This window comes from Lissotriton helveticus, chromosome 1_1, assembly GCF_964261635.1.
Source record: "Lissotriton helveticus chromosome 1_1, aLisHel1.1, whole genome shotgun sequence".
NCBI lineage: Eukaryota > Metazoa > Chordata > Amphibia > Caudata > Salamandridae > Lissotriton > Lissotriton helveticus.
In genome coordinates this window covers 1,915,227,813-1,915,252,728 of record NC_136057.1, presented here as the reverse complement: position 1 = coordinate 1,915,252,728, position 24,916 = coordinate 1,915,227,813, and the positions used below count along the sequence as shown (strand labels likewise).

Here is a 24,916-nt window from a genome sequence, read left to right as displayed (position 1 = left end):
AATTGCCGAGTGACCCGCTAGGGGCAGCAGGCAAGAAACATGTCGACCACGCACACATACTAGACCCTGTGGATCATTGTTACTCCGTACAGCCCTCAAACATTTTAATTAGGGTAGCACACCCCGTGAATGCAATTATTTCCCTCAGGGCAGTGCTTAACCTATTTTAACCACCACTCACACTCATTCACTACACTGATCACTCACCCTCATGCACCACACGGCTGTCTCTTAAAAGATCTCCGACAAAGAGCCCCTTCGCGGGAGCCCGTCGGGCATTGCAGCGCCGGCCCGACTAGGAGCACAGCCCAATGATGAAGCATGACGCTTTGCTGGGTGTGTGAGGGCATTCAATAAGAGACTTGTCTTTACCCCCTCCCCTTGTGAGGAACTGCACATTCTGTTGTTTTTCATCTGCTTTTAAGCAGACTGGGACCAGTAGAGCTCCTAGGAAGACAATTTTTTGTGACAGATTCTGATTGGATTTTTGCTGATTTAATGTCATACCCAAGTTTTTTAAAAGATCTGTGCAGGCCTTTGTGGACGCTCTCGCTTTTTGATATGCCAGACGTCCAGATACGGGAAGACTTGATGTTTCTGCTGTCTGTGAAATGCTGCAATTGGAGAGAGACACTTTGTAAAAATTCTGGGCGCAGACTTGAGGCCAAATAAGAGCACTCTTCACTGGTAGCGGCATCCGGCTACCACAAATCTCAGGTATTTTCCGTGTTTTGGGTGAACAGGCTCATGGAAACAGGCGTCTTGGAGGTCAAATGTCATGAAATCGTGTTTGTTCAGGAGCTTCACTACCTTTTACAATGTTATCATTCTGAAAGATGGTCTCTTCAGATACAGTTTGGGATATCGAAGGTCCAGAATTGGTCTCCACTGCCATAACTTCTTTTTGATCAAGAAGAAACGGGAGTAAAAACCTGTGCCCCTGCTTGAGAATGATACTTTCTCTATTGGTCCCTTTTTTTAAATCATGTTTTGCACCTCTTGTTCAAGAGGCCTGAGATGTTTGTGAGGGAGGCTTGTTGGCGGTCTGTAAGCGTTTTTTGGGTAAATTCTAGAGTAGGACCCACTGGTCCATAGTAATGTCTTGCCATTGATGAATGTATCATTGGCGGCAGCTAGTATCCTTGCCAGCCCTTGACGTCTTACCTATATTTGCTCTGATATAGGATGTCTGAGGGAGTTGTCTTTTTTGGAACTGAGGTCAGTATGGCTGACGTGGAAGAATATACCGGGTAACGGTATTGCTGGTATACTCCTCTATAAGAAGGTTGACCTCTACCCTTTGATCCCCCAAAAGGGAGTTTTCCGGAATTGCAGCATCCCAAAAGACTTGGAAGAGTCTTTGTCTGCCTTGATGGTTTTAAGGGCTTCCTGTATATGGCTGCCAAAAAGAGCCTCTCCATCGTATGGAAGGTCCAATATTTTGTTTTGAACCTCAGGATGAAAGGAGGTGGCTGTAAGCCAGGCCGGTCTTCGTAGGTCTGCTGAACCAGCTACTTGTCTGCATCCTGTTACAGCAACATCCATCGCTGAATCTATAATCTCGTTTGATGTTCTTTCTCCTTCATCAAACAATAACTTGTTTGCCTCGTCTAACATCTTCCGGCAATTGACAAATTTAAAAAGCAATGACCGACCACATTTGGCGACCATAGTGCCCTAAAATCACCAAGGAGTTTGCTGCCTTCACTGTGGGAGCTGACATTGATGAACATCTTTTCCCAATATAAAAAACAAGCTACTTACCTGTACACTGTGGTTCTCCAGTACTGATATCTTTCATAGATTCACATGCTTGTATCTTCCCTGTCGTCATGGTGGGAGTGTCCCGGAATAACAAAATAGATAGCAGTATAAAGAAAAAAACTGCACTAATACCATAGAAATGTCTTATACTTAGTAACCCAGTACCATCATTATAATGCACAAATACCGACCAAAGAGAAGTCAGCCCTGAGATCACAATCCCCAGCAGAGCCACCATACCTCAGATTTCCAGCCATAGTGTGAGCCAAGGAAGTATCAAGAGGTAAAAGTGTTCTTCCTTAGAAGCGGGCGGGTCGCATGTGAATCTATGAAAGATATCAATACTGGAGAACCACAGTGTACATGTAAGTAACTTGTTTTTTCTCCAGTATTGAATCTTTCATAGATACACATGCTTGTATCAGAATAGAAAGCAGTATCTCCTCCATAAAAAGTGTTTCATGGATAGAAACTTTTATTTTCGAATCATCAAATAGTGTCTTTTGCAAGACTACCAGATCTTCTAGATTATAGATTGGATTGTTTGTCTCAGCATATATAATAGTCAACTGTACCATTTATGAGCATAAACATGTCATGAGTTTTACGCTAACACACATATATTATCACTACCAGAAAAACCAGCATTCTTTCAAATGTATGAAAATATCTTAAAGAAACAGTTGACACAGCACCACTTGTCCCACTGCTGAATCCGTTATCCATGCCTTGTCAAGACAGTAGTGTTTGGTATATGTATGGACATTTGACCACGTTGCTGCTCTGCAAATGTGCGGGAGCAATACTTCCGCAAACAATGTGGCAGAAGTCGCCATCTTTCTTTTTGAATGAGCTCGAACGCCCGAGGGTAGAGGTCTTCCAGCCTTTTTGTGACAGAAAGTGATAGCTGAGGCTATCCTTCTGGAAATACTAGTTCTTGATAATGCCAAACCTTACCTGGGGGCAGCGTAAGCTATTAACAGTTGATTTGTTTTCTACTTAATTTTGTCCTATCTATATAAAATTTTAGACATCTTTTGATATCCAAAGTGTGAAGAGATCTCTCTGCTGTAGATGGATCTTTAAAATATGTAGGTAAAATGATAGGTTCGTTGAGGTGAAAAGACGTTGGAACTTTTGGAATGATTTTTGGATTCGTTCTGATTATCACTCTGTTAGCTTTGAACTGTAAAAAAGGTTCTGCTATAGAAAAAGCCTGAATCTCACTGACTCTTATGGCTGATGCCAGAGCCAGGAGTAAAGCCACCTTCTGGGAGGCGAATTTCAGGTCAGCCTTGTGAATCGGTTCGAAAGGTGACTTCATTAGCTGTGTTAAGACTGTGTTAAGCTGTCAAGGTACTGACGGCCGTTTAATTGGAGGAAATCCCCTAAAAAGACCTTTCATGAATTCTTTATTCACTCTCTGAGACCAAACAAATGGCTGAGTTGGTCTTCTGCAATATCTTGAGATTGTCGCAATGTGCACCTTCACCGATGCGTGAGAAAGCCCTGCTTTGGCTAAATTCAAGAGATATGGAAGAATTTGTTCTGGAGATGATAGCAAGTGGTGCAAAGCTTGATCCAAACACTGGTGACAAAACCTTTTCCACTTTGCCACATATGTCTTATTGGTGGACACTGCCCGAGAGTGAGAGAGAATATCTCAGCATGCTTGAGGGATATTTAGAGATTTGAATTCGTACTCATGAGGTTCCAGGCTGATAAATTTAGTGAGTCCAATTGTGGATCAAGCACCTGACCCTTGTTCATTGAAATCAGATCGTGCATCAGGGGAAATTGCACCCGGGGAGCCACCGACATCTGTAGAAGCTCTGAGAACCAGAATTGTCTCGGCCAAGCCAGGGCTACGAGGATCAAGTGACATGGTTCCAATCTCATCTTCTTGAGTACCTTTGGAATCAAAGGGAAAGGAGGAAATGTGTATGCAAACATCCCTGTCTAGCGAAGGTGAAGAGCATTCCCTATGAGCCTCGTTGAGGGAATCTGCTGGCAAACTGTTTGCATTTTTTGTGGTTTCCAGTGGCAAACAGGTCTAATCCTGGGGTGCCCCAGAGTCTGAATATTTGCAGTAGTTGACCTTGATCCAGTTACCATTCGTGTCATAGGGATGTCGATTTGCTTAGCGAGTCTGCTCGCGAGTTGCAAATCCCTGGGACATGCTGAACTTGTAGAGTGATATTGTGCTTTAAGAGTCACTGTCAGATTTCTTGTGCTTGTGCAGACAAGGGTTTCGGTTTTGTTCCTCCTTGTTTTAGCAGATAAAAAATAGTTGTTGTACTGTCCGTTCTGACTAGGACTGGGGAATCTTGAATTCTGGGCAGAAATGCTTGCAGGCCTAAGAACACTGCTTTTGAGTTCTAACAGCTTGATGTGCAGCTTTGCGTCCTGTTTGTTCTAATGGCCTTGTATTTCCAGGTCTTGTAGATGTGCTCCCCATCCCTGTAGGGAGGCATTCGTTGTCATTACATAACTGGGAGATTGAGGCTCGAAGAGTAGGTCTTCCAAAAAAAAATTCTTATCCCCCACCATGATAGAACTTTCTTTATCAGAGGATTGATGACTTTCAGATCTTCAAAAGATCCTTGATGTTGCACCCATTGTAGGTCGAGTAGTTCTTGAAGAGGCATCATGTGAAGGCGGCAATTCGGGACTAGAGGGATGCAGGATGAAAGTATCCCCAGCATGGACTTGAATATCCTCACTGAAGCAAACTTTATTTTTCTCAACTGAGAACTCAGTTTCAAGATTTTCTGAATGCGCTCCTCTGATGGGTACGCCTTTGCTTCTCTTGTTTTCAATACAGCCCCCAGAAACTGGAAAGTCTGAGACAGAACTAGAGAGGACTTTTCTAGATTTATCTTTAAACCCAGGGATACAAAAAGGTTCTTGCAACTTTCCAATGATTCTTGAGTGTCTTCATACGATGGGCCCCTGACCAGCCAATCGTCCAGATATGGATATACCTGGTGACCTTGCTGACGTAAATGTCCCGCCACTGGAGCCATGCACTTCGTGAACACTCTTGGCGCGGACCGGAGGCCAAAGGGTAACACTGAACTGGTAGTGACGCCTTGCCACCTTGAACCTGCCATACCGCCTGTGCTCGACGTGTATTGGAACATGGAAGTATGCATCTAATAGATCTAAAGATGTCATATACTCTCCTCTGTTCAGCATCAGCAATATAGCTTGCAAGGATAACATTCGGGAAGACTGTTTCCTGATAAATTTGTTTAAATCTCGAAGATCCATCACCTGTCTCCACTTGGTAGTCTGTTTTTTCCGTATAAGGAAAAAATACGAGTAAAATCCTTTCCCTCGTTGTAGACAAGGGACCTCCTCTATTTATGAGAAGCAAAATAATCTCTGGCATATCAGCAAGGGCCGGCTATAATTATCGCTAAGCGCACTTAGCCCTAGGATAATTATCGCCGGCCAACTCTGAATTTTATCGCGGAGAGAGCGTGCTATCAGCAATGCTTATCTCCAAAGCGATAACATTCAGAGCGCAAGCTGCCAACTGTGCGATTATCCCTGGAAATCCAGCAATAATCACACAACCTTTGGTGATAGCTTGCTGATAGGGCTACACATACTTAGCCATGATATCCACCTTCCATAAGATATCATGGCTAAGTCAGTTTCAAAGCAGGTGTAAGGAAAGTACCTATAACAGAGGTTATTGCTACTTTTCTTGTCGCTATGCTTCTTTACGTGAGGCTTGATAATAGGAGAAATGTCGCTTAGCGACATTTATCCCGTTATCCTGGGGAGGAACGCCCACTTTGCATCTCATTAGAGATGCAAAGCTGGGCGTTAAGGGAAAGGGCGAAGAAGCATGGATTCACGTGTTAGCGTGTCCTTGCTAATAGGGCATCAAAATTATCGCTGCTTTTCGTCTGAAAATGGGACGCTAAAGCTGCAATAATTTTAACTCCAGCCCTTGCTGATATGCCCCCTCTCTCTTTAGGGCCGAAAGATTCTGCTGTTTTCTGGGTCGGTCTGGTGGTCTTTGGACGAAGTCTAGGGTGGGACAATGATGAATAATTTTCAACACCCATCTGTGTGACGTTATTGACAACCATTGGTGGTAAAAGTGAGAGAGGTAATGGGTCCAGTAAGGATTGGTTGATATCAAGGGGGTTGGCGCCTTGAGATTGTCACTGTCTCCTATTAGAGTCCTGAGGTTTTCCCCTCAACGAGGGCTTTCTTCAGCTTGTCTGCTGTTGATAAGAGGCACTAGATGATCGTAATTGTTGTGTATTGGAAAACTGCTGATACCCCTGTTGTTGGTAAGTCTGGTGCCGATATGATTGGAAAGATGGTCTTTGTTGATAATGACCTCTTGTTCCTCTGCCCGAAAGGACTGGAATCTGTTCTGTTGCAGAGACCCTAAGGCTCCAGCCATATCTGTATCCTTCTTAATTCCTTGAAGGGCATCTTCCACATGTTTTCCAAAGAGATTCTCCCCATAGAAGGGCATATCGACAAGTTCTGCTTGTACTTCTGGTCTGAACGAGGTGGTCTTAAGCCGGTACTGCCTGCGGAGTGCCACAGCTCCTGCCATCTGTCTAAAAGCCACTGCAGATATATCCATGGCTATGTCGATCATCTCAGAGGCCGCTCGGGCCCCATCTTGGAGGATCTGTACAGCCTCTTCTTTCTTGTCTTCTGGAAGATATGATAATAAAGGTGCCAGATCTGACCACATTTGTCTATCATATCGACTGACCATAGCCAGCGCATTAGAGGCTTTGATAGATGCGGCCGCCATGACTGCAAAGCGTGTTCCTGCGCCAACCAGTTTAATTCCTTCTTTGTCTGGAGGTGCTGAGCAAGTCGCTGCCGGGTTTTTTGAACGTCTTTGAGCCGCCTGCATCACTACTGAATCCGGCCTGGGATGACCTATCAGGCATGCCGGGGATGATTCCGTGGCTTTATATTTCTTTTCAACTCTCAGGATCGAGGCTGAAATGAAGGCTGGGTTTTTCATAATTTTTAAGCCTTCTTCCCATATATAACTGACCACAGGGGTAGTCTGACTTCCTGGCGGAATCTTTGAAGTCATATAAGAAACATTCAGTTTCTTTTACTGGAAGAGAGAGATCAAATCGTTATGAGGCTCTTTCCATGAGCCTGTGAAATCACCTGATATTCTCTAGCAGGGAGTTTGCTGGAGAAGGTGATGGGCGGGAGATGATGTAGCAATATATTAGGCCCAATCATCGCCCACAGGCTTGTCCTGTGTTAATTCTCCTTCCTCTGGTTGGTCTTCTACCTCGCTTTCTACATAGTCGTCTCTGATGGTTATCACCTTCGGAGGTGGTAGCTTCTGCGAGGCTTGAGGTGTTTGTACTTTCACAGCCGGGGTTGCGCTATGCGTTTTACTTGTGGTGTCAGACAAGGGAGCATTGGCTTCCGGGAAACGTCAGTAATAATCTGTAATCATAAGTCGCAAATCCGTTACCAAAGATATTGGCATGGATATAGACTCTTCCCTTGGGGGAATATCCTCTTCCTCCTCATACTCTTAAGAATCCTGAAAAGATTCACATCTTTTCGCACTTGACAGAGGGTGGTCTTTGAAAGAGAAGTCATCTTCTACCATTTCGGATTGTTCCTGGTATTCCTCCTCATCTGTGTCTTGGAATTTTATTTTAAGTTGAGATGGGCTGTAAGCGACCCCATCAGGATCATCTTCCTCCCGCTCCTACATTTCAAGCAAATTGGATGGAGTAAGTGGTGAAATTTTTGTTCAAGATAAAACCTCTGCTGAAGGCTTTCCTGTATCAGGTATCGACAGGGATTTTTTTCTTTGCATAGACGAGCCGGTCGATGGAGGATACTTTTTAATAGAGACATACGTCACCGCTTGTGGAGAAATCGGAGACTTGAAAGTCGCCGTCGGCGGAGCCGTCGTCAACGAGGTCATCATCAATGAGATACAACTAGTTACTTACCTGTACACTATGGTTCTCCAGTATTATCTTTCATAGATTCACATGTTTGTATCTTCCCCGTCGTCATGGTGGGAGTCTCACGGTAACAGAATGACTATAGCAGTATCATAGAGTAAAACACTGCATAGAAAGTCCCATAGGGGACCATAGTATTTGGTTGCCAAATCTCCTCATTATTTGGACCAAAACTCAGCCAATCCACTACCAGCCCTGACATCACACTCCCCAGCAGAGCCATCATACCTCAGATTTCCAGCCCCGAGTGAGCGCCAAGGATATATATCCAGAGATAAGAGGTCTACCTGAGTAATGGGGAGGTGAGAGGGTCGCATGTGAATCTATGAAAGATAATACTGGAGAACCATAGTGTACAGGTAAGTAACTAGTTTTTTCTCCAGTATTGAATCTTTCATAGATTCACATGCTTGTATCAGACTAGCGAGCAGTACTTATAGAACATGCGTTGCTCAGGATAGAACCTCACAGACTGTGGGCTCTGCTCCTATTTTTTGCATATAAATAAACAGAATCTTAGAATAGTTTTTAAAATTGTACACACAGCATGTCTGTTGAACAAACAGAATACCAATAAAGCATAACCTTGAAAGAAAGCAAATATATACACAGAGATATATAAATATATATAAATATAAACATATAAATATAAAATCTTGAACAATACCTCAATGAAATAGATGGCGAAGAACAATATGTCCCACTGCTGCATCATGTCGCCATGCTGTATCTAGACAATAGTGTCCAGTAAAAGTGTGCACATTTTTCCACGTTGCTGCTCGGCAAATGTCTGGCAGTGACACTCCTGCAAATAGGGCTGTAGAAGTTGCCATTTTTCTGGTGGAATGTGCATGTACTTTGGATTGGAGAGGATTACCGGCTTTGTCATGGCACAGAGAGATAGCCGAAGAAATCCATCTAGAAATACTGGCTCTTGAAAGTGACAACCCTTTTCTTGGACCAGAAAATGCTACAAAAAGCTGGTTTGTTTTTCTGAACAACTTCGTACTGTCAATGTAGAACTTTAGACATCTTTTGACGTCTAGGGAGTGTAGAGATTGCTCCGCAGGCGACGAAGGATCCTTAAAAAAATGTAGGCAGTACCACAGGTTCGTTGAGATCAAATATGGATGGAACCTTAGGGATGAATTTAGGATTTGTCCTCAAGACAACCTTGTCAGGACGAAATTGGAGAAAAGGTTCAGAAATCGAGAAAGCCTGAATTTCACTTACTCTCCTTGCTGAAGTGAGAGCTAAAAGCAAGGCCGTTTTCCATGAGAGAAATTGCAAATCCGTTTTATGTATCGGTTCAAAAGGGGACTTCATGAGTTGTGCTAGAACCGTGTTAAGCTGCCATGAGACTGTTGTACGGTGAACTGGAGGAAATGACCTGAAAAGTCCCTTGAGAAATTCCTTTATTACTCTCTGAGACCAGAGAGATGGACGGTCAGGATGTCTTCTATATCTTGAGATAGCTGCCAAATGCAGCTGCCAAATGCACCTTTATAGAAGCATGAGAAAGTTTCGCTCTAGCCAGATGCAAAAGATAAGGCAGGATTTGTTCTGAAGAAATATTATAAGGATGAAGATTTCGAGAAGCGCACCATTGACAAAACCTCCTCCATTTTGCCGTATAGGTCTTGTTCGTAGAGATCTCCCGTGATTTGGAAAGAATCTTTCTGCATTCTTGAGAACTATTCAAAGATTGAAACTCATGTTCATCAGGTTCCATGCCGATAAATTGAGCGATTTCAAATTCGGATGAAGAATTTGGCCTTTGTTCATGGAAATCAGATTCTGAGAGAGAGGGAACTGAATCCTGGGTGCCACTGACAGCTGGAGGAGATCGGAGAACCACGCTTGTCTCGGCCAAGCTGGAGCTATGAGAATCAAGTGGCACAGCTTTGATTTCATTTTCTGGATCACTTTTGGAATTAGAGGGAATGGGGGAAAGGCATATGTGAACATTCCTGTCCAGCACATTTGGAGAGCATTGCCCCACAATCTTTTCTGATGGAATCTGCTTGCAAAGTGCTTGCATTTTGAGTTGCGAACTGTCGCAAAAAGGTCCAGTGACGGGGTTCTCCATAGGCGGAAGACCTGGAGAAGGTGATCCTGATGTAATTCCCATTCGTGAGAGACACTTGGAGGTCTGCTGAGAGCGTCTGCCCTCGAGTTGTTCACTCCCGGAATGTGTTGCACTTGCAGCGAGATGTTGTGGATAAGTAACCACCTCCAAATCTCCTGTGCTTGTCTTGAGAGAAATTCCTACCTTGTACCCCCTTGTTTTAGCAGGTAAAACATGGTAGTCGTATTGGCGGTCCTGACTAGAACCGTGGAACATCTGATCCTGGGCAGAGAAGGTTGTAATCCCAAGAACACTGCCTTTAACTCTAGTAGGTTGATGTGAAGATGCGATTCCCTTTCTGACAAATGACCTTGAATTTCCAAGCCTTGAAGATGAGCCCCCCAACCTTGCAGAGATGCGTTTGTCATCATTACATAACTGTGATGCTGAGGCTCGAATATCAGACCTTTCGTTAAGTGTTTTCTGATTGTCCACCATGACAGGGCTCTTTTTATCTGAGGAGAGATCGACACTCGATCTTCAAAAGATCCTAGAGATTGGATCCACTGTTTGTCCAGAAGTTCTTTAAGAGGCCTCATATGTAGCCCGCAATTGGGAAGCAACGGGATACAAGAAGACATAATTCCTAACAATGACTTGTAGATCCTCACTGAAGTGAACTGCTTTTTTCGCAGAAGAGATGCCAGATTTAGTATCTTTGGAACCCGTTCTTCTGAAGGGTAAGCTTTCGCTTCTTTTGTGCGAAGCATAGCTCCTAGAAACTGAAGAGACTGAGACGGGAGAAGACATGACTTTTCCATGTTGACTTTCAAACCGAGACGACTGAAGAGATCCAGGCAACGCTGCAGAGAGAGCTGCGTTTCCTGAAACAAAGTGCCTTTTATGAGCCAGTCGTCCAGGTACAGGAAGACCTGAAGACCTTGAAGTCTTAAGTGAGCTGCCACTGGGGCCATACACTTCGTGAAAACCCTTGGGGCTGATTTCAGACCGAATGGCAAGACTTTCTTAATTGGTAGTGGCGCCCCGCCACCATAAAGCAAAGGAATTTTCTGTGTTTTATGTGGATTGGAATATGAAAATAAGCATCTAAGAGGTCCAGGGATGCTAGATAGTCTCCTTGGCAAAGAAGTAGTAATATTTCTTGAAGGGATAACATGTGAAATGAAATCTTTTTGATGAATTTGTTCAAACTTCTTAGGTTCATTACCTACCTCCATTTCCCTGTAAGCTTTTTCTTTATTAGAAAGAAATGGGAATAAAAGCCTTTCCCTTGTTGATGAGGTGGCACTTCCTCTATTGCCTCCTTTTGTAAGAGAGATAAAATTTCCATTTTGAGAGCAGACAGGGGCCGCTGTTTTCGGAGGATAGGAGGTTGATGCGGAGGCTTCTGTATAAATTCCAGGGTATTGGCCTGATGGATTATGTCCAAAACCCATTTGTCCCTTGTGATGGACTTCCATGTTTGGTAGAATAGAGCTAGATAATGGTCGTTGGAGTTTGGACAGGTGGTGGGCGCACTGCTGAAGTCACTGTCTTCTATTACACTGTTGGGCCTTGCCTCTTGCCGATGGTTTTCCTCTTGTCGTTGCTGATATGAGGAACCTGAGGAGCGAAACTGCTGACCACTTGAGAACTGGCGATATCCCTGTTGATTGGAAGGCTGATATCTGCCAGATTGATATGCCGGTCTCTGGGTATATTGTCCTCTTGACCCTCTCCTTTGAAAGGATTGAAACTTTCCTTGTTGCAAAGATCCTAGTGCCCGTGCCGTATCAGTGTCGGCCTTGATGCCTTGAAGGGCTTCATCAATATGTTTACCAAACAGATTTTCTCCGTCAAACGGCATATCAATTATTGTAGTTTGCACTTCAGGTCTGAACGAAGTAGCCTTAAGCCACCCCTGTCTTCGCAGCGCGACAGCCGCTGCCATCTGACGAAAAGAAAGCGACGACATATACATGGCTATATCGATGGACTCAGAAGCCGCTCTGGAACAATCCTGGATTATGGTGGCTGCCTCTTCTTTTTTATCTTCTGGCAAGTGAGACAATAAAGGAGCAATGTCCGACCACATCTGACGATTGTATCTACTGAGAAGAGCTAAGGCATTTGCAGCCCTAATTGCTGCTGCCGCCAGCACAGCAAAGCGCTTCCCCGCTCCATCCATGCGTCTTCCTTCCTTGTCCGCAGGTGCTGCAGTTGTTGATTTTTTGAGTTGCGTTGCGCTGCCTGCATCACCACAGATTCCGGCCGTAGATGCCCAATTAAACACGCCAGAGAAGAATCAGGTGCTCAATACTTTTTTCTATCCTCGGCACCGAGGCTGCAACGGAGGCAGGGTTTTTCATCAATTTTAACCCTTCTTCCCAAATGAAGTATATAATTTGGATTGATTGGACGGATTTACGTGATTCTTCCTTAAAGTCGTAAAGGAAATATTCTGCTTCCTTGCCTGGAAGCGGGAGCTCAAATCTCTTTGAGGCCTTCTCCATTATATCATGGAATCCTCCAATATCTTGATGAGGAGAAGTGGCTGGCGACGGCGATGGAGATGGTGTAGTAGGGATAACATATTCAGCCCATTCAGTTCCAACTGGACTATCTTGAAGGAGTTCACCTTTCTCTGGTTGATCTCCGTCACTTTCTATCAGATCATCTCTGATTGTAACAATAGGAGGGGAGATTATGTTTTCAGTGGAAGGCGTAGGTAGAGGGGGAGGCTGAGCCTTCTGAACCTGAACAGGACTTGTAACAGACTTTGAGGTGGAAGTGTTCGCCTCTGGGAAACATCGATAGTAGTCATTTATCATATTGCGAAGGTCTGTTACTAGGGAAATTGGCATAGAGACAGTTTCCTCTCTCACCTCTTGTACCTCCTCTTCTTCTTCATAGTCGCAAAACTGCTGAAAAGACTTGTATCTCTTTTCCTGCACTGGACGATCTTGGAAAGAAAAGACCTCCTGTACCTCCTGGTACTCCTGATCATCAGTGTCTTGACTTTTTATCTGTAGCTGGGATGGACTATAAACTACTCCGGATTCCTCATCCTCGGATTGCATTTCCAATAGAGTTGAAGGTGGCAACGGTGAAACCTTGGTCCAACTGGTAAAGTCAGTAGATTTTTTCGTCGTCGAAGGAGCCAGTCGACGGGTCTAAGGACTTTAAAGTAATGGATGATTTTGTCTTCGGAGACTTGAAATGTGTCGTTGACGAGTCTCCCATCGACGAAGTTCCACTTGTCATCGAAATTCGGATTATCGCGACGATGTCGTCGGCGTAGTCGTCGTCGACGGTGTCGTCGTCATTTTGACATGAATTACAGCTGGAGAAACTCCTACCTTGGATGAGGGAGCAGATGACACCTCCCTTGAAACAGAGGATCGTTTCATTGGTGTTTGAGGCAAAGAAGATGAAGAAGCCTCTTTTTCTTTGTTTTTTTTTGCTTTTTAGCAATCAATTTCTCCTCAGGAGCAGAAGACTTTCTTTTCTTGGGAGTCTGAGGATTAACTCCTTCTTCAGAGTCCGAATCTGTAGTGGACTTCTTTTGAAGCCACAATAATAAACATGCCTCCCTGTCCCTCAAGGTTTTAGCCGAGAAGGTCCTACAATGTTTGCAGTCTTTAGGGACATGGTTAGGGTGGAGACAGTATAAGCAATCCTTATGTGGATCCTCAAGGTAAAGTCTAGGTTTTCCACAGGATCTGCAGGGCCTGAAAAGCCTCTTTTTGGCGCTTTCAGCCATTGTAGTTAAAGGAAAAAACAGTTTCTTAATCCAGAAGCAAGAAAACGTTCAGTTGAGCAAGGTGAAAAGTTCACAGGAAGTAAACTGAGCAGAGCTCAGGGAGACTCCTCTTCACACGAAGGCGGTTGGAAATCTGAGGTATGATGGCTCTGCTGGGGAGTGTGATGTCAGGGCTGGCAGCTGATTGGCTGAGTTTTGGTCCAAATAATGAGGAGGTTTAGCAACCAAATATTATGGTCCCCTATGGGACTTTCTATGCAGTGTTTTACTCTATGATACTGCTATAGTCATTCTGTTACCGTGAGACTTCCACCATGACGGGGAAGATACAAGCATGTGAATCTATGAAAGATTCAATACTGGAGAACATCGACATACCAATCGTTGACTGTGTCATCGTCGTAATTGCCGCAAACGAAGCTGTCGTCGTTGTCAGAGTTACAGCGCCGATGTGGTCGTCATTTTCGTCGGCGTAAGCACCATAGACACCTTCACTTTCGTCGACGGGTCCGACGACAGAGCCGTCATTTCCATAGTTTTCTTGTGAGGAGTGTGAGGCACTGAAGCGGATGCAGACTCCTTATCCTTAGATTTACTCCTTTTTGTTTTTTTAGAGTCAGTCTTAGACTCAGAAGGCTTCACCTTTCTTTTTGGCGTGGAACAAGCCTTTTCCTCATCCGAACCAGAGTTCCTCCGTACCAGAGTAAAACATGGCCTTCTTCTTTTGAAGCCATAACAGCAAACATGCCTCTCTATCCCTCAGTTTTTGCAGGAAAGGTCCTACAATGCTTGCACTCCGTAGGGACATGCTTAGGATAAAGGCAGTATAAACAATGTTTGTGGGGGTCCTCCGAGAACAGTGTGGCCTTCCCACAAGATCTACAAGGTCTGAACAGCCTCTTCTTAGTGCTTTCAGACATTTTACAATTGAAGAAAAAAGGCAGTACCTCAGTTCCAGAGCAAAACTGCTGCAAAATAACCAGTCAAAAGTTCACCAAGGGAACAAACTGAGCAGAGCACAGGGAGACTCCATCTCACATGACGGCGGTTGGAAATCTGAGAAATGGTGGCTCTGCTGGGGTTTGTGATCTCAGGGCTGACTTCTCATTTGTCGGTATTCGGACCATATAATGATGGTACTAGGTTACTAAGTATAAGACATTTCTATGGTATTAATGCAATTTTTTTCTTTATACTGCTATCTATTTTGTTATACCCTGAGACTCCCACCATGACGACAGAGAAGATACAAGCATGTAAATCAATGAAAGATTCAATACTGGAGAATCTAAATGTCTGACCCCTTTGACGGGAGGCGCGGAAAGGGGTACCATAGGATTCTTCGAGTGGCATTGACCGGCGTGAATCACTACTCCGATTTTGGGTGTCCTGTGAGGCACTCTGGGGCGTCCTCAGTTGTTCCTCAGATATTCTGGCTACAAGAGGCTCCAGGCTCCAGCACTTCACTTTCTGAAGAACAGAGTCCTCCCTACATACCCTGAACCTCAAAATATGGTAAGATGCCTGAGGTCGTCTTGTGATTCCTGTGCCTTCAGCCCGTGGGTCCTCTGGGCGTCTTCCTTTGCTCTGGGCGTGCCCTGACTCTCCTGCATTTGGGGATACCTAAGACCTTGCTTGTCCCAAAGTTGCTCTTTTTTCGTTTAAGATGCCAGTTCCGGCTACCAAGGCTTGTTGGTGCTCCCGTCGGACACTGAAGGCCTAATCACAGACATCCGACATGGGACAGATTGTGCACGGATCCTACTCTTCCTCGGTGCCGCATGGCCCTCACAGCTGCAGCGACAAGGTCACCGTCTTCACTTTTGAACCTCCCAACATAAGGGGGTATTGTGCTTCCGTGCCTCCTGATCACTTTCGAGTGGCACAGACTCTGTCCCATCTGCTAACAGGTTCTTCACTTCCAGAATCCACCTGTGGATTCTACCGGACTTCTTCAAGGACCCCTCCAGAGGCATTTCTTCCAAAGTCTCCCACCGTCGTCAATGGCAGATTCCGACATCTTTTTACCCCTATTTACTCCTGGTGCAGGTAACCTGGTTCCTGGGGCATCCATGGGTGGGGTGGCTCTCCAACCTTCCGTCCTCCAAAGGGTTTCCTCTGGATCGGGTCCTTCTTCTTTAAAACTGCAACTTCTCCATTCACTTCCACGGGGCACGCTGCAGTGTCTCCACTCTGCACACAGCCTCCTTGGGGTTCCTGGGCGTGCCCTGACTCTCCTGCATTTGGGGATACCTAAGACCTTGCTTGTCCCAAAGTTGCTCTTTTTTCGTTTAAGATGCCAGTTCCGGCTACCAAGGCTTGTTGGTGCTCCCGTCGGACACTGAAGGCCTAATCACAGACATCCGACATGGGACAGATTGTGCACGGATCCTACTCTTCCTCGGTGCCGCATGGCCCTCACAGCTGCAGCGACAAGGTCACCGTCTTCACTTTTGAACCTCCCAACATAAGGGGGTATTGTGCTTCCGTGCCTCCTGATCACTTTCGAGTGGCACAGACTCTGTCCCATCTGCTAACAGGTTCTTCACTTCCAGAATCCACCTGTGGATTCTACCGGACTTCTTCAAGGACCCCTCCAGAGGCATTTCTTCCAAAGTCTCCCACCGTCGTCAATGGCAGATTCCGACATCTTTTTACCCCTATTTACTCCTGGTGCAGGTAACCTGGTTCCTGGGGCATCCATGGGTGGGGTGGCTCTCCAACCTTCCGTCCTCCAAAGGGTTTCCTCTGGATCGGGTCCTTCTTCTTTAAAACTGCAACTTCTCCATTCACTTCCACGGGGCACGCTGCAGTGTCTCCACTCTGCACACAGCCTCCTTGGGGTTCCTGGGTGGTTCCTTGTGTCCCTAGCTCCTCTGAGTCTTTTGGTCCAAGTCCTGTTCTCGTTTGCACTTCGCAGTCCACTTTATTAGTATATGGCTTGGTCTACCCCTGGAAACCACTGTATTTTGTGCTACTTACCTGACTGTTTTCCAAGTATTCTTGTGTGTGCTGTTGATATCTCAGGGTAGGCGATATACCAATGTGTTAGTAATTGTGTTGTGTAATAAATAGAAGTATTTCCTTATATAAACACTGCGCAGTTCTTTTTTCATTTAACTTACACTGCAATTTGAATGATTTGTTTCATCCTTCACAACCTGGTTTTAAAGCTTCCCACTCCACAGAGTCAGCCCTACTCCTGGCAACAGAAACTCTAAGGAAATATGCTGACGAAGGACAAACCGCTGCGCTGGTCCTATTAGACCGTAGCACAGCGTTTGGCACAGTGTCACACAACCTACTTCTCAAAAGATTAAGCAACTGCTGAGTTAGGGGCTCAGCTCTACGCTTATTTATTCTCTATATAGGCCCCCTTGCAGAATTCGTTGAAAAACATAATGTAACAATCGTATCATATGCTGACGATACGCAACTTATTGTTACTCGATCTCAGGACTCTGTGAAGGCAGCAACTCAGTTCTCTCTATGCTTAGAGGAGGTAGCCTCATGGGTGTCTAACCACTGCCTAAAATTAAATGGCAATAAAACCGAAATAATGATAGTCGGGAAAGCATCTCTGTATGGTCATCGGCATGGTGTCCTAAGGCTTTGGGGCAAACCCCTGTTCCGAAAGCAGAAATAAAACATCTGGGGGTTTGGCTTGATCCCAAACTCACGTTTGAGAGCCAAATCAGGAAGGTAGTGGGAAATGCTTCGGGACTCTCATAGTCCTAAGGAAACTCCAAGATCTATACCGATTGCCACCAGAAAGCTTTTGTCCACGCTTTGGTTACATCACAGATAGATTATGGTAATATCCTTTATCTGGGAGTGTCTAAAAAAGGTCTAACCAAGCTTCAATCAATTCAAAATGCTGCTGCACGCCTAGTCTTGAACCTCCAAAAGAGCATCTACCTCGAAGGCTCTGTCTACTCTCCATTGGCTTCCAATAGTGAAGAGGACTGTTTTGAAGGCCATGTGCTACGGCTACACATTTCTGTGGAATAAGGGCCCGAGCTATCTTTGCTCGATGATAACCTCTTATACACTGGCACGTTATTTAAGATCTACAGGAGCCTATTGGGTCACGGTGCCAATAATTCAAAAAGTCAGGATGGGAGAGCGCTCATTTGGCTATCTTGCAGCCAAAAGATGGAATATTATGCCAGTGACTTTGAGAGCCGAGCCTTTTGTAAGCACTTTCTGCAAGGGATTAAAGACCTGGCTGCTCTCATCTCTAAATAGGAATACCTGGATCCTCATCTATGCTCAGGTTCTCTCTAGCTCAGGTACAGTTTCTCTTTCTGGAGTCCTAATCCTAGCGTGGGGACACACCAGCGGTGTAACCAAGCGCTTTACAAATTGTAAAATAAAAATCAAGGCTGCTTTCGACAGCTAACACTTTGAGAGCTTTCTATGATTATGGAAGACCACTAAAATCACCATAAGAATTGTCTGGATTTGTGCAAGGTGCATCACTTGATAAGTGTGCACCATATACGAAGCCAGTCTCCTACAGTGAGTATCTTGAATTTCTCCTTCTTGAAGAAGAGAATGATGGTCCGAAGGTCCAAAATGGGACACAACCCTTTGTTCTTTTTTCCTATCAGAAAGTAGCTGGAGTAACAACCACTATCTTCTTCTGGAACCAGAACTTTTTCCATAGCTTCCTTAGTCAGGAGAGCTGTAACTTCCTCTTGGAGTAATAATAGATGATCCTCCGCCAGCTGTTCTTGAATTGGCAGTAAAAGAGGAGGAAAAGTAAGAAAGGGAAGAGAACAGCCATCCTGAATGATCTGCAAGACCTACTTATCCGATATTATGGACCCCCAGTGGAGGATTCTCCCTCCAAATGGAGTGGCATGGTATTGCAGAACCAAACTAGGAATGATTGGAGCTGCGGCTGCTGGGTGGCATTTTGGTTACTATTCCATCGAGGACGGAATGTACAGAGTCCTCACAAAACATGGGGAGTCTGTGCAGGATGGTAGCTAGGATATGGCTGACAAAGTTGATAACCCCTTCCATTGCCCCAAATGTAGACTGGCCACAAGATGTAACTGAGAGGCCCAAGGATCTGGCCATAGCATGCGATTCCTTTAACCACCAAACACTCAGGGGTGCGGTGTTGGCTGAGGAAACTTGGATCACCTGGTGCAGTGCGATGGCGGAATGCTATTGTCCTGTTCACAGGAGCTCTTGTGCTAGGCTTGAACCTTGTGCCTTGAAGGAAACCCATCAGTGCTTCATTAAAGGGCAAAAGGGGTGTGTACGAGGAAGCCCCAGGCTGGAATACTTTGTACCGACAGTAGCTCCATGTCAAGGACCTCTGCTTCCCTTCTCACCACCATGGCGTAAGATGCCCCACCCCCACCCCTCATTAGCCACACTAGGCAGAGAGAGCATGCCAGTATCTGGAGATGGGTCCACTCCAAGGTCCTCATACCAGTCCAAATGCTCGCAAAGGGCGTTCAACTGGTGTTCCACATGGTCCAGGGACCACTCCAATTATTCCCCCAAGCCTGAAACCTCTTCAAAATGAACAGGCCAGGAGATAGCACCACTGTGCTCTGTCGGCATTGGAGTCAACGTTGTCCGACGTCAATCCGACTCGGAGTCTTCGAATATCAGAATAAAGCTGGCCCCTCCAGGGGGTACCAGAGGCATCGACTTTGGGGCCGGCCCGGTCACACTGGCATAATTGGCACCGACCCAGATCCATGAAACCCAAGTGGTGCCAAAGCTGAGCCTCTCCCGACCTCGCGGGCCCAAAGGCACACCAGACTGGTTGGCCCACTCAAATATGTGGCTCATGTCCAAGTAGAATTTCTTTCACTTGAGCTGGGGTCGCTTTGGCTCCTGGAAATGGGGGGAGGCATGAAGTCGAACCCGGCTCATCCCCGGATCAGCGCTTAACTGGCACGGGTAGGGAAGAACTGATGTCCGCACGCCTGGGTGATACCTATATAGGTGACCGTGATGTCTCAACCGACGCCAACAATCCTGGCGACATCACGCAGAGTCAGATGGAGCCACCCGATAGCGCGCAGCGGTATTGCTCAAGCAAAAGTTTACGGATCCAGTCTGATGCCTGGAAAAATCAAAGGTAAGGAATCTGCCGCTAGAAGTATCTATCAGATTTCTGTTTTGGTTCAGGAGTTTTGAATGCTTTGAAATCGGCGTCAAGGGCATTTCTTTGTAACTTCCTATTCCTCTGACTATCTGTTGTAGGATGTCCATAGTTTTAGGTGTTGGACTTTCGTTTTGGAGGTGGTTTTCTGCCTCTTGTTGTATGCGTCTGTGGGGTGGGCAGATAAGAAATTATGCGTTGCTACTCTGTGTCCCGGTGTTTTCTTTTCTGGGGCTGCAGAAAGAGGTTTTGATTTGGCATACCTCCACCAAGTAAGGGATGGTTTGAGGAAGGAAGAATAAGAGGTAATGATCAGATTACTATCCAGTAATCTTCGCTAATCCAATTCATTCTTACTCGCCCAATTCCTTACAGCCTTCGCTTTCATACTTGTTCTTTCATCTGCACTTTTGCTGTGCTTGGTATTAAACAGGAAGTTCAGGGGGAAGGGGTTGGGTTCTATGGATATTCTACTTTGACACGTTCATAGAAAGGGAAAACAGCTTTGCAGTAGAAAGGACAAGGGAGAGATTGGACACATTCTCTCCACCAACTAAGGAATGTGACGAATAAGTAAGAATCGGAGTAATAAATATTACCGGCACATAATCCAAGCACTATGCAACAAGGGCAAACATTGGTGAAAAATATCTTAGTGGCACAAAAAGCATTAAGAATTTTAACGTACAAGTAACAATTTCCTTATTGTCATTTTAAGTTTTGAATCAGTTTTTACTTGGTGCCATTCCAACACTCAACTTTTTGAGGCCAGGATATTGGAATATATTTGAAAACGAAATTACCTGGGCACCCGTAATCTCACAGGCTTTCATAGTTAAAGCAGCTCCAGTAAGAACGCAAATCCCAGTTCCCTCACATTTCAGAACACAGTCATCCAAAGTCATGTGGCCGGACTCTACAACCACAATGCCATCAGAGGTTCCTCGCTGAAGAAATGTGAGATGCATCAGTTTCACGTTCTGGGCTTTGGAAGCTACAAAGCTGTCGTATACTGGATCAGAAACAATCACAATCTCATCCCTTTTTCCAACTCCTATTTTAAGAATAAAAAATAGGATTTATTATTTTCTTTTTTTTAAAACTCAGTTTCACACAGTTTATAAAAAAAATAAAGGTTGTGGTGCATAATGTAAAAGTTATTTACCTGTAATCCAAGTTCTCTGTCATTCAAAAATGCATAAACAGCGGAAAATGTCTGTAATGTGTGGAATTCTAGGAAAAAAGCATTTTCTACATATTGTTTTGTTTAAAACAAAATCCAATTAGCCAAATTAAAAGCATGGTGTCTTTGGCTGAAAACATTACTGAAATAATCCCTTTTAAAGGGAAAATGTAGTCTTTAACAGGCAAAGAACATGCTGTGCAAATTTGACAATGCACCCTTATTGAATCCTACATGCAGCCAGCCTTCCCGCCATGCAATGTGGGGTTAGTGAGGCAGTTCATTATGGAGGAAAGATAGTGGAAAGATCATTCTTGACAGACTTAAAGTCAAAACATTTGGAAAAGATAGTAATGCAAGTGAGTTGTTTGATATCAGAGAGAATACCAATGACATTGAAATAAGATTTCAGGTAAGTAACTGCCTTTCCAGTCATGAGATTCTCTCCAAAATCCATAAACAGTAGAAAAGACCAGAAATCTACTATACACATAGCTCATCAGAAATGTTCCAAATGTGAAGTCAAACAGAGAGATGTAAACCTTCTAGGCAATATAATCCACACAGAGGCTGACCCTATGAAACATGGTTCAAGTCGGCATGGTGCAGGGGCTCACTGGAGGGCCTACTAATTTGAAGAACTATATTAACCATCCATAGACGATAGGGTTTCCTTACAGAAATGTGGACCTTCAAGGAAATTATTAGTCACAGTGATGGTGAAAAAGGATCCGTAAGAGGGATATTTCCTGTTAGTAGTGATGGCAACCAAGCATAATTTAACAGAAGAGAACTGAGTGACAGGTTTTGCCAAAGAAGATACAGTAAAACTATTTCCTCTCAGATCAACATGTTTATGAAGGCACCACGCACAGAAGAAATAAGTTACATACCTGTAACTGTAGTTCTCCAGTATTGGAAGCTTTCATAGATTCACATGCTTGAATCATTCCCCGTTGTCATGATGGGAGTCCATGGTACTTAAAATAGTAGTAGTAGACTTAAATAGTCATTATACACTAATAGGTATAGACCAAAGAAGGCCTAGGCCTCTTAGTTTAATAACCTATGCTAGTCCTTATAAAGAAACGGACCAAATCTTTGCCTCAAGCAATCAGCACTAATCACCCTCTAGAACACTCCTTAAGGAAGCTTAGAACTTCAGATTTTCGAGCACAAGTGCTATATACAACCTGTTGAGACATCTAAGGTGAGCTTCCCCCATTGCATGTGAATCTATGAAAGCTTCCAATACTGAAGAACTACAGTTACAGGTAAGAAACTTATTTCTTACTCCAGTATTGGAACTTTCATTGATTCACATGCTTGAATCAGAGTAGCAAGCAGTTTAGTAGCACATTTACCATAGTTTTGACGCTTAACAGAAATCTAACAGTGTAACCTGCAAGCAATCAACAAACAGTGTAAAAGATATAACCATAATGTTAACAGTCAAGAAAAAAACTTCCATAAGCATTCAAGGCAATAACCAATTTACCATATGGAAATGTGATACAGTTGAAAACAGGTAGGAGGGTAGACAGGGGTGGCTCACCTTAATGGAATAGATGCTGAAGTACTGCCGGACCTACTGCTGTATTATTGAGAACGGCTGAGGCCAAACAGTAGTGTCGGGTGAAAACATGACTATTCTTCCACATTACTGCCTAGCAGATTTTTGGAAGTGATACTCCCGCAAATAAGGCTGTAGATGTTGCCACTGACCTCGTAGAATGTGCTCGGACCCTAGTCGAGAGAGGTTTTCTAGCATTTTGTTGACAGAATTGTATTGCAATTGCAATCCACCTGGAAATACTCTGTTTGGAGAGTGAAAAACCTTTCCTTGGTGCACTGTATGCCACAAACAGTTGAGAGGTTTTATGGAAAGATGTTGTTCTCTCTAAATAAAACATCTGAAAGAGACACGTTAGTGATAGATTCCTTACCTTAGAATATCCCCAGGCGTCAGACTGGATCCGGAAATTTTTGCGTAGCAATACCCCTGCGCGTCGGTAGGCGTCGTCTGCGGCTCCGCGTCCGTCGTCGGCGTCGTTAGCGCCGGAATGACGTCGTCTGAGTACTTAGACGCCGCCCATGCGCGCTGACGTCAATTCTTCTTTTTTCCGCGCCAGCTAGCGCAGATCCGGAGAAGCTCTACCCCTAGTCATTTTTTGACTAAACTTTTTGATAATTTTTCTACTCGAGTCTTCGACTCCAACGGTGCCGGTAGGGATGCCCGGGTTCAAGCACTGTTCGAAGTGCAACCGACTGATGTCGGTCACGGACCCCCATCGCCGGTGCTTTAAGTGCTTAGGCCTCGACCACGACGACCGCACCTGCTCCGACTGCCGGGCCCTGACGTCGAAGGCTAGGCGGGAGCGGTCCCGCAAGCGGCTCGAGCTCCGGCAGTCGGCCCCGCGCCATTCCAGGTCCCGGTCCCACGGGAGGTCGAGGGACCGGTCGCGGGGTCGGAGTCCCCGCAGCTCCGGGAGTGGACATCGGTCGTCGGGATCCAAGTCCTCAGGTAAGAGGCATGAGAGGTCGGAGCGGCATCATCGCTCCTCCGACCCACCCTGACGCTCGCACGATGCGGCCGGGGGTTCGGGCGACACCGCCCACGCGGCTCCAAGAGAGTCGCAAGCGTCGCCGCCTGCCCCACACCTTCGGGTCCCTGGGCACGGCGCGACGCCGGAGGAGGTCGAGCGGTACCTCATGGCCATGAGGTCCCTCCCTCCTCAGCCGGGTCCTGCGGCGCCTTCGGGCCCAGCGGTCCCGGCTGGAGGCCCTAGCGGGTCGGGCGCTACGGCCCCGACGCCGCCGGGTGCTTCGGCCCCGGCGCCGCCGGCGACTTCGGTCCCGGCGCCGCAGGACCTCCCCGGACCCGCTTCCGGATACGGGTCGTCGCCGGTCGACCTCACGACCTCACCGGCGCCGAGGGTGTCGCCCCCGGCGCCCGTTGTGGACGCCGTCCCCAATCTTCCCTTCGGTCTGACGTTGGGCGCCGCTTCCGATGGCCTTGGAGATTTTAATTTCCATGAGGATGCCCAGTCTGTTGACCCTGAGTTACAGGAGACTGGTGACGGAGGTGATTGGGAGGGGTCTGAGGACCCTCTGGCACAGGAGTGCCAGTCTCAAGAGGACTGGACATATGAGCTTGGGGAGGCCAGTGGTATTGACACCTCGCCAGACACTGGATTTGTCTCCCCTCCCACCGTGGCTACGGAGGAGGGGGCTGCTTATAGCGTAGTGTTAACGAGGGCAGCCAAGGCCTTGGGCCTTGAGCTCCCCGTTGCGGCCGTGAGGACTAACCTCCTCACTGAGGTTCTTAAACCGCAGGCAAGCTCCAGTGAGCCTCTGCTGCCGTTTAATGAAGCCTTATGTGACGTTCTTGTGGGCGCTTGGTCCAAGCCCGCCACGGGTCCGCCTGTGGATAGGAACGTGGCCAGACGCTACCGCCCGGCTCCGGGCGACCCTTGCTTTTTGTCCACCCATCCCACCCCCGAGAGCCTGGTTATCCAGGCCTCCACTTCCCAGACCGCATTCCCGACGGCCCCGCCCGATCGGGAATCCAAGAGATACGAACAGTTCGGGAAGAAAGTGTTCTCGTCCCTGAGTTTGGGACTGCGGTCTGTCAATACCGCGTGCCTCTTGGGCCACTACACCCACACCCTGTGGGACACGGTCGCGGACGTGCTGCCACAATGCCCGGAGGAGGTCCGGGCTAAACTCGCCCAAGCCCTTGTGGAGGGTCGAGATGCGGCACGATACTCTATCCGGTGTGGACTGGATACCACGGACTCACTGGGCAGGGCGATGGAAACGACGGTGGCGGTTCGCCGCCACGCCTGGTTGAGGTCCGCCAATTTCTCGGCCGATGTCCAGGCCACCCTCCTGGATATGCCGTTCGATGGCCGTCGCCTTTTTGGCGACAAGGCAGACCATGCGCTGGAGCGCTTTAAGGACTCAAGGGCTACGGCCAAGTCCTTAGGCCTCTCGGCCATGCGCCAGC

At 46.1% G+C, this 24,916-nt stretch overlaps 1 protein-coding gene across 1 annotated transcript in view; it reads right to left on the bottom strand.

Moving 5' to 3' along the window:
- SHCBP1L (SHC binding and spindle associated 1 like) overlaps positions 1-24,916 on the bottom strand; it is a 1,483,415-nt gene that overhangs the window by 204,293 nt on the left and 1,254,206 nt on the right. Inside the window, exon 8 of the mRNA XM_078643195.1 lies at positions 20,528-20,778. Coding sequence (XP_078499321.1) covers positions 20,528-20,778 — 251 coding nt within the window. The remainder of the gene's footprint in view (positions 1-20,527; positions 20,779-24,916) is intronic.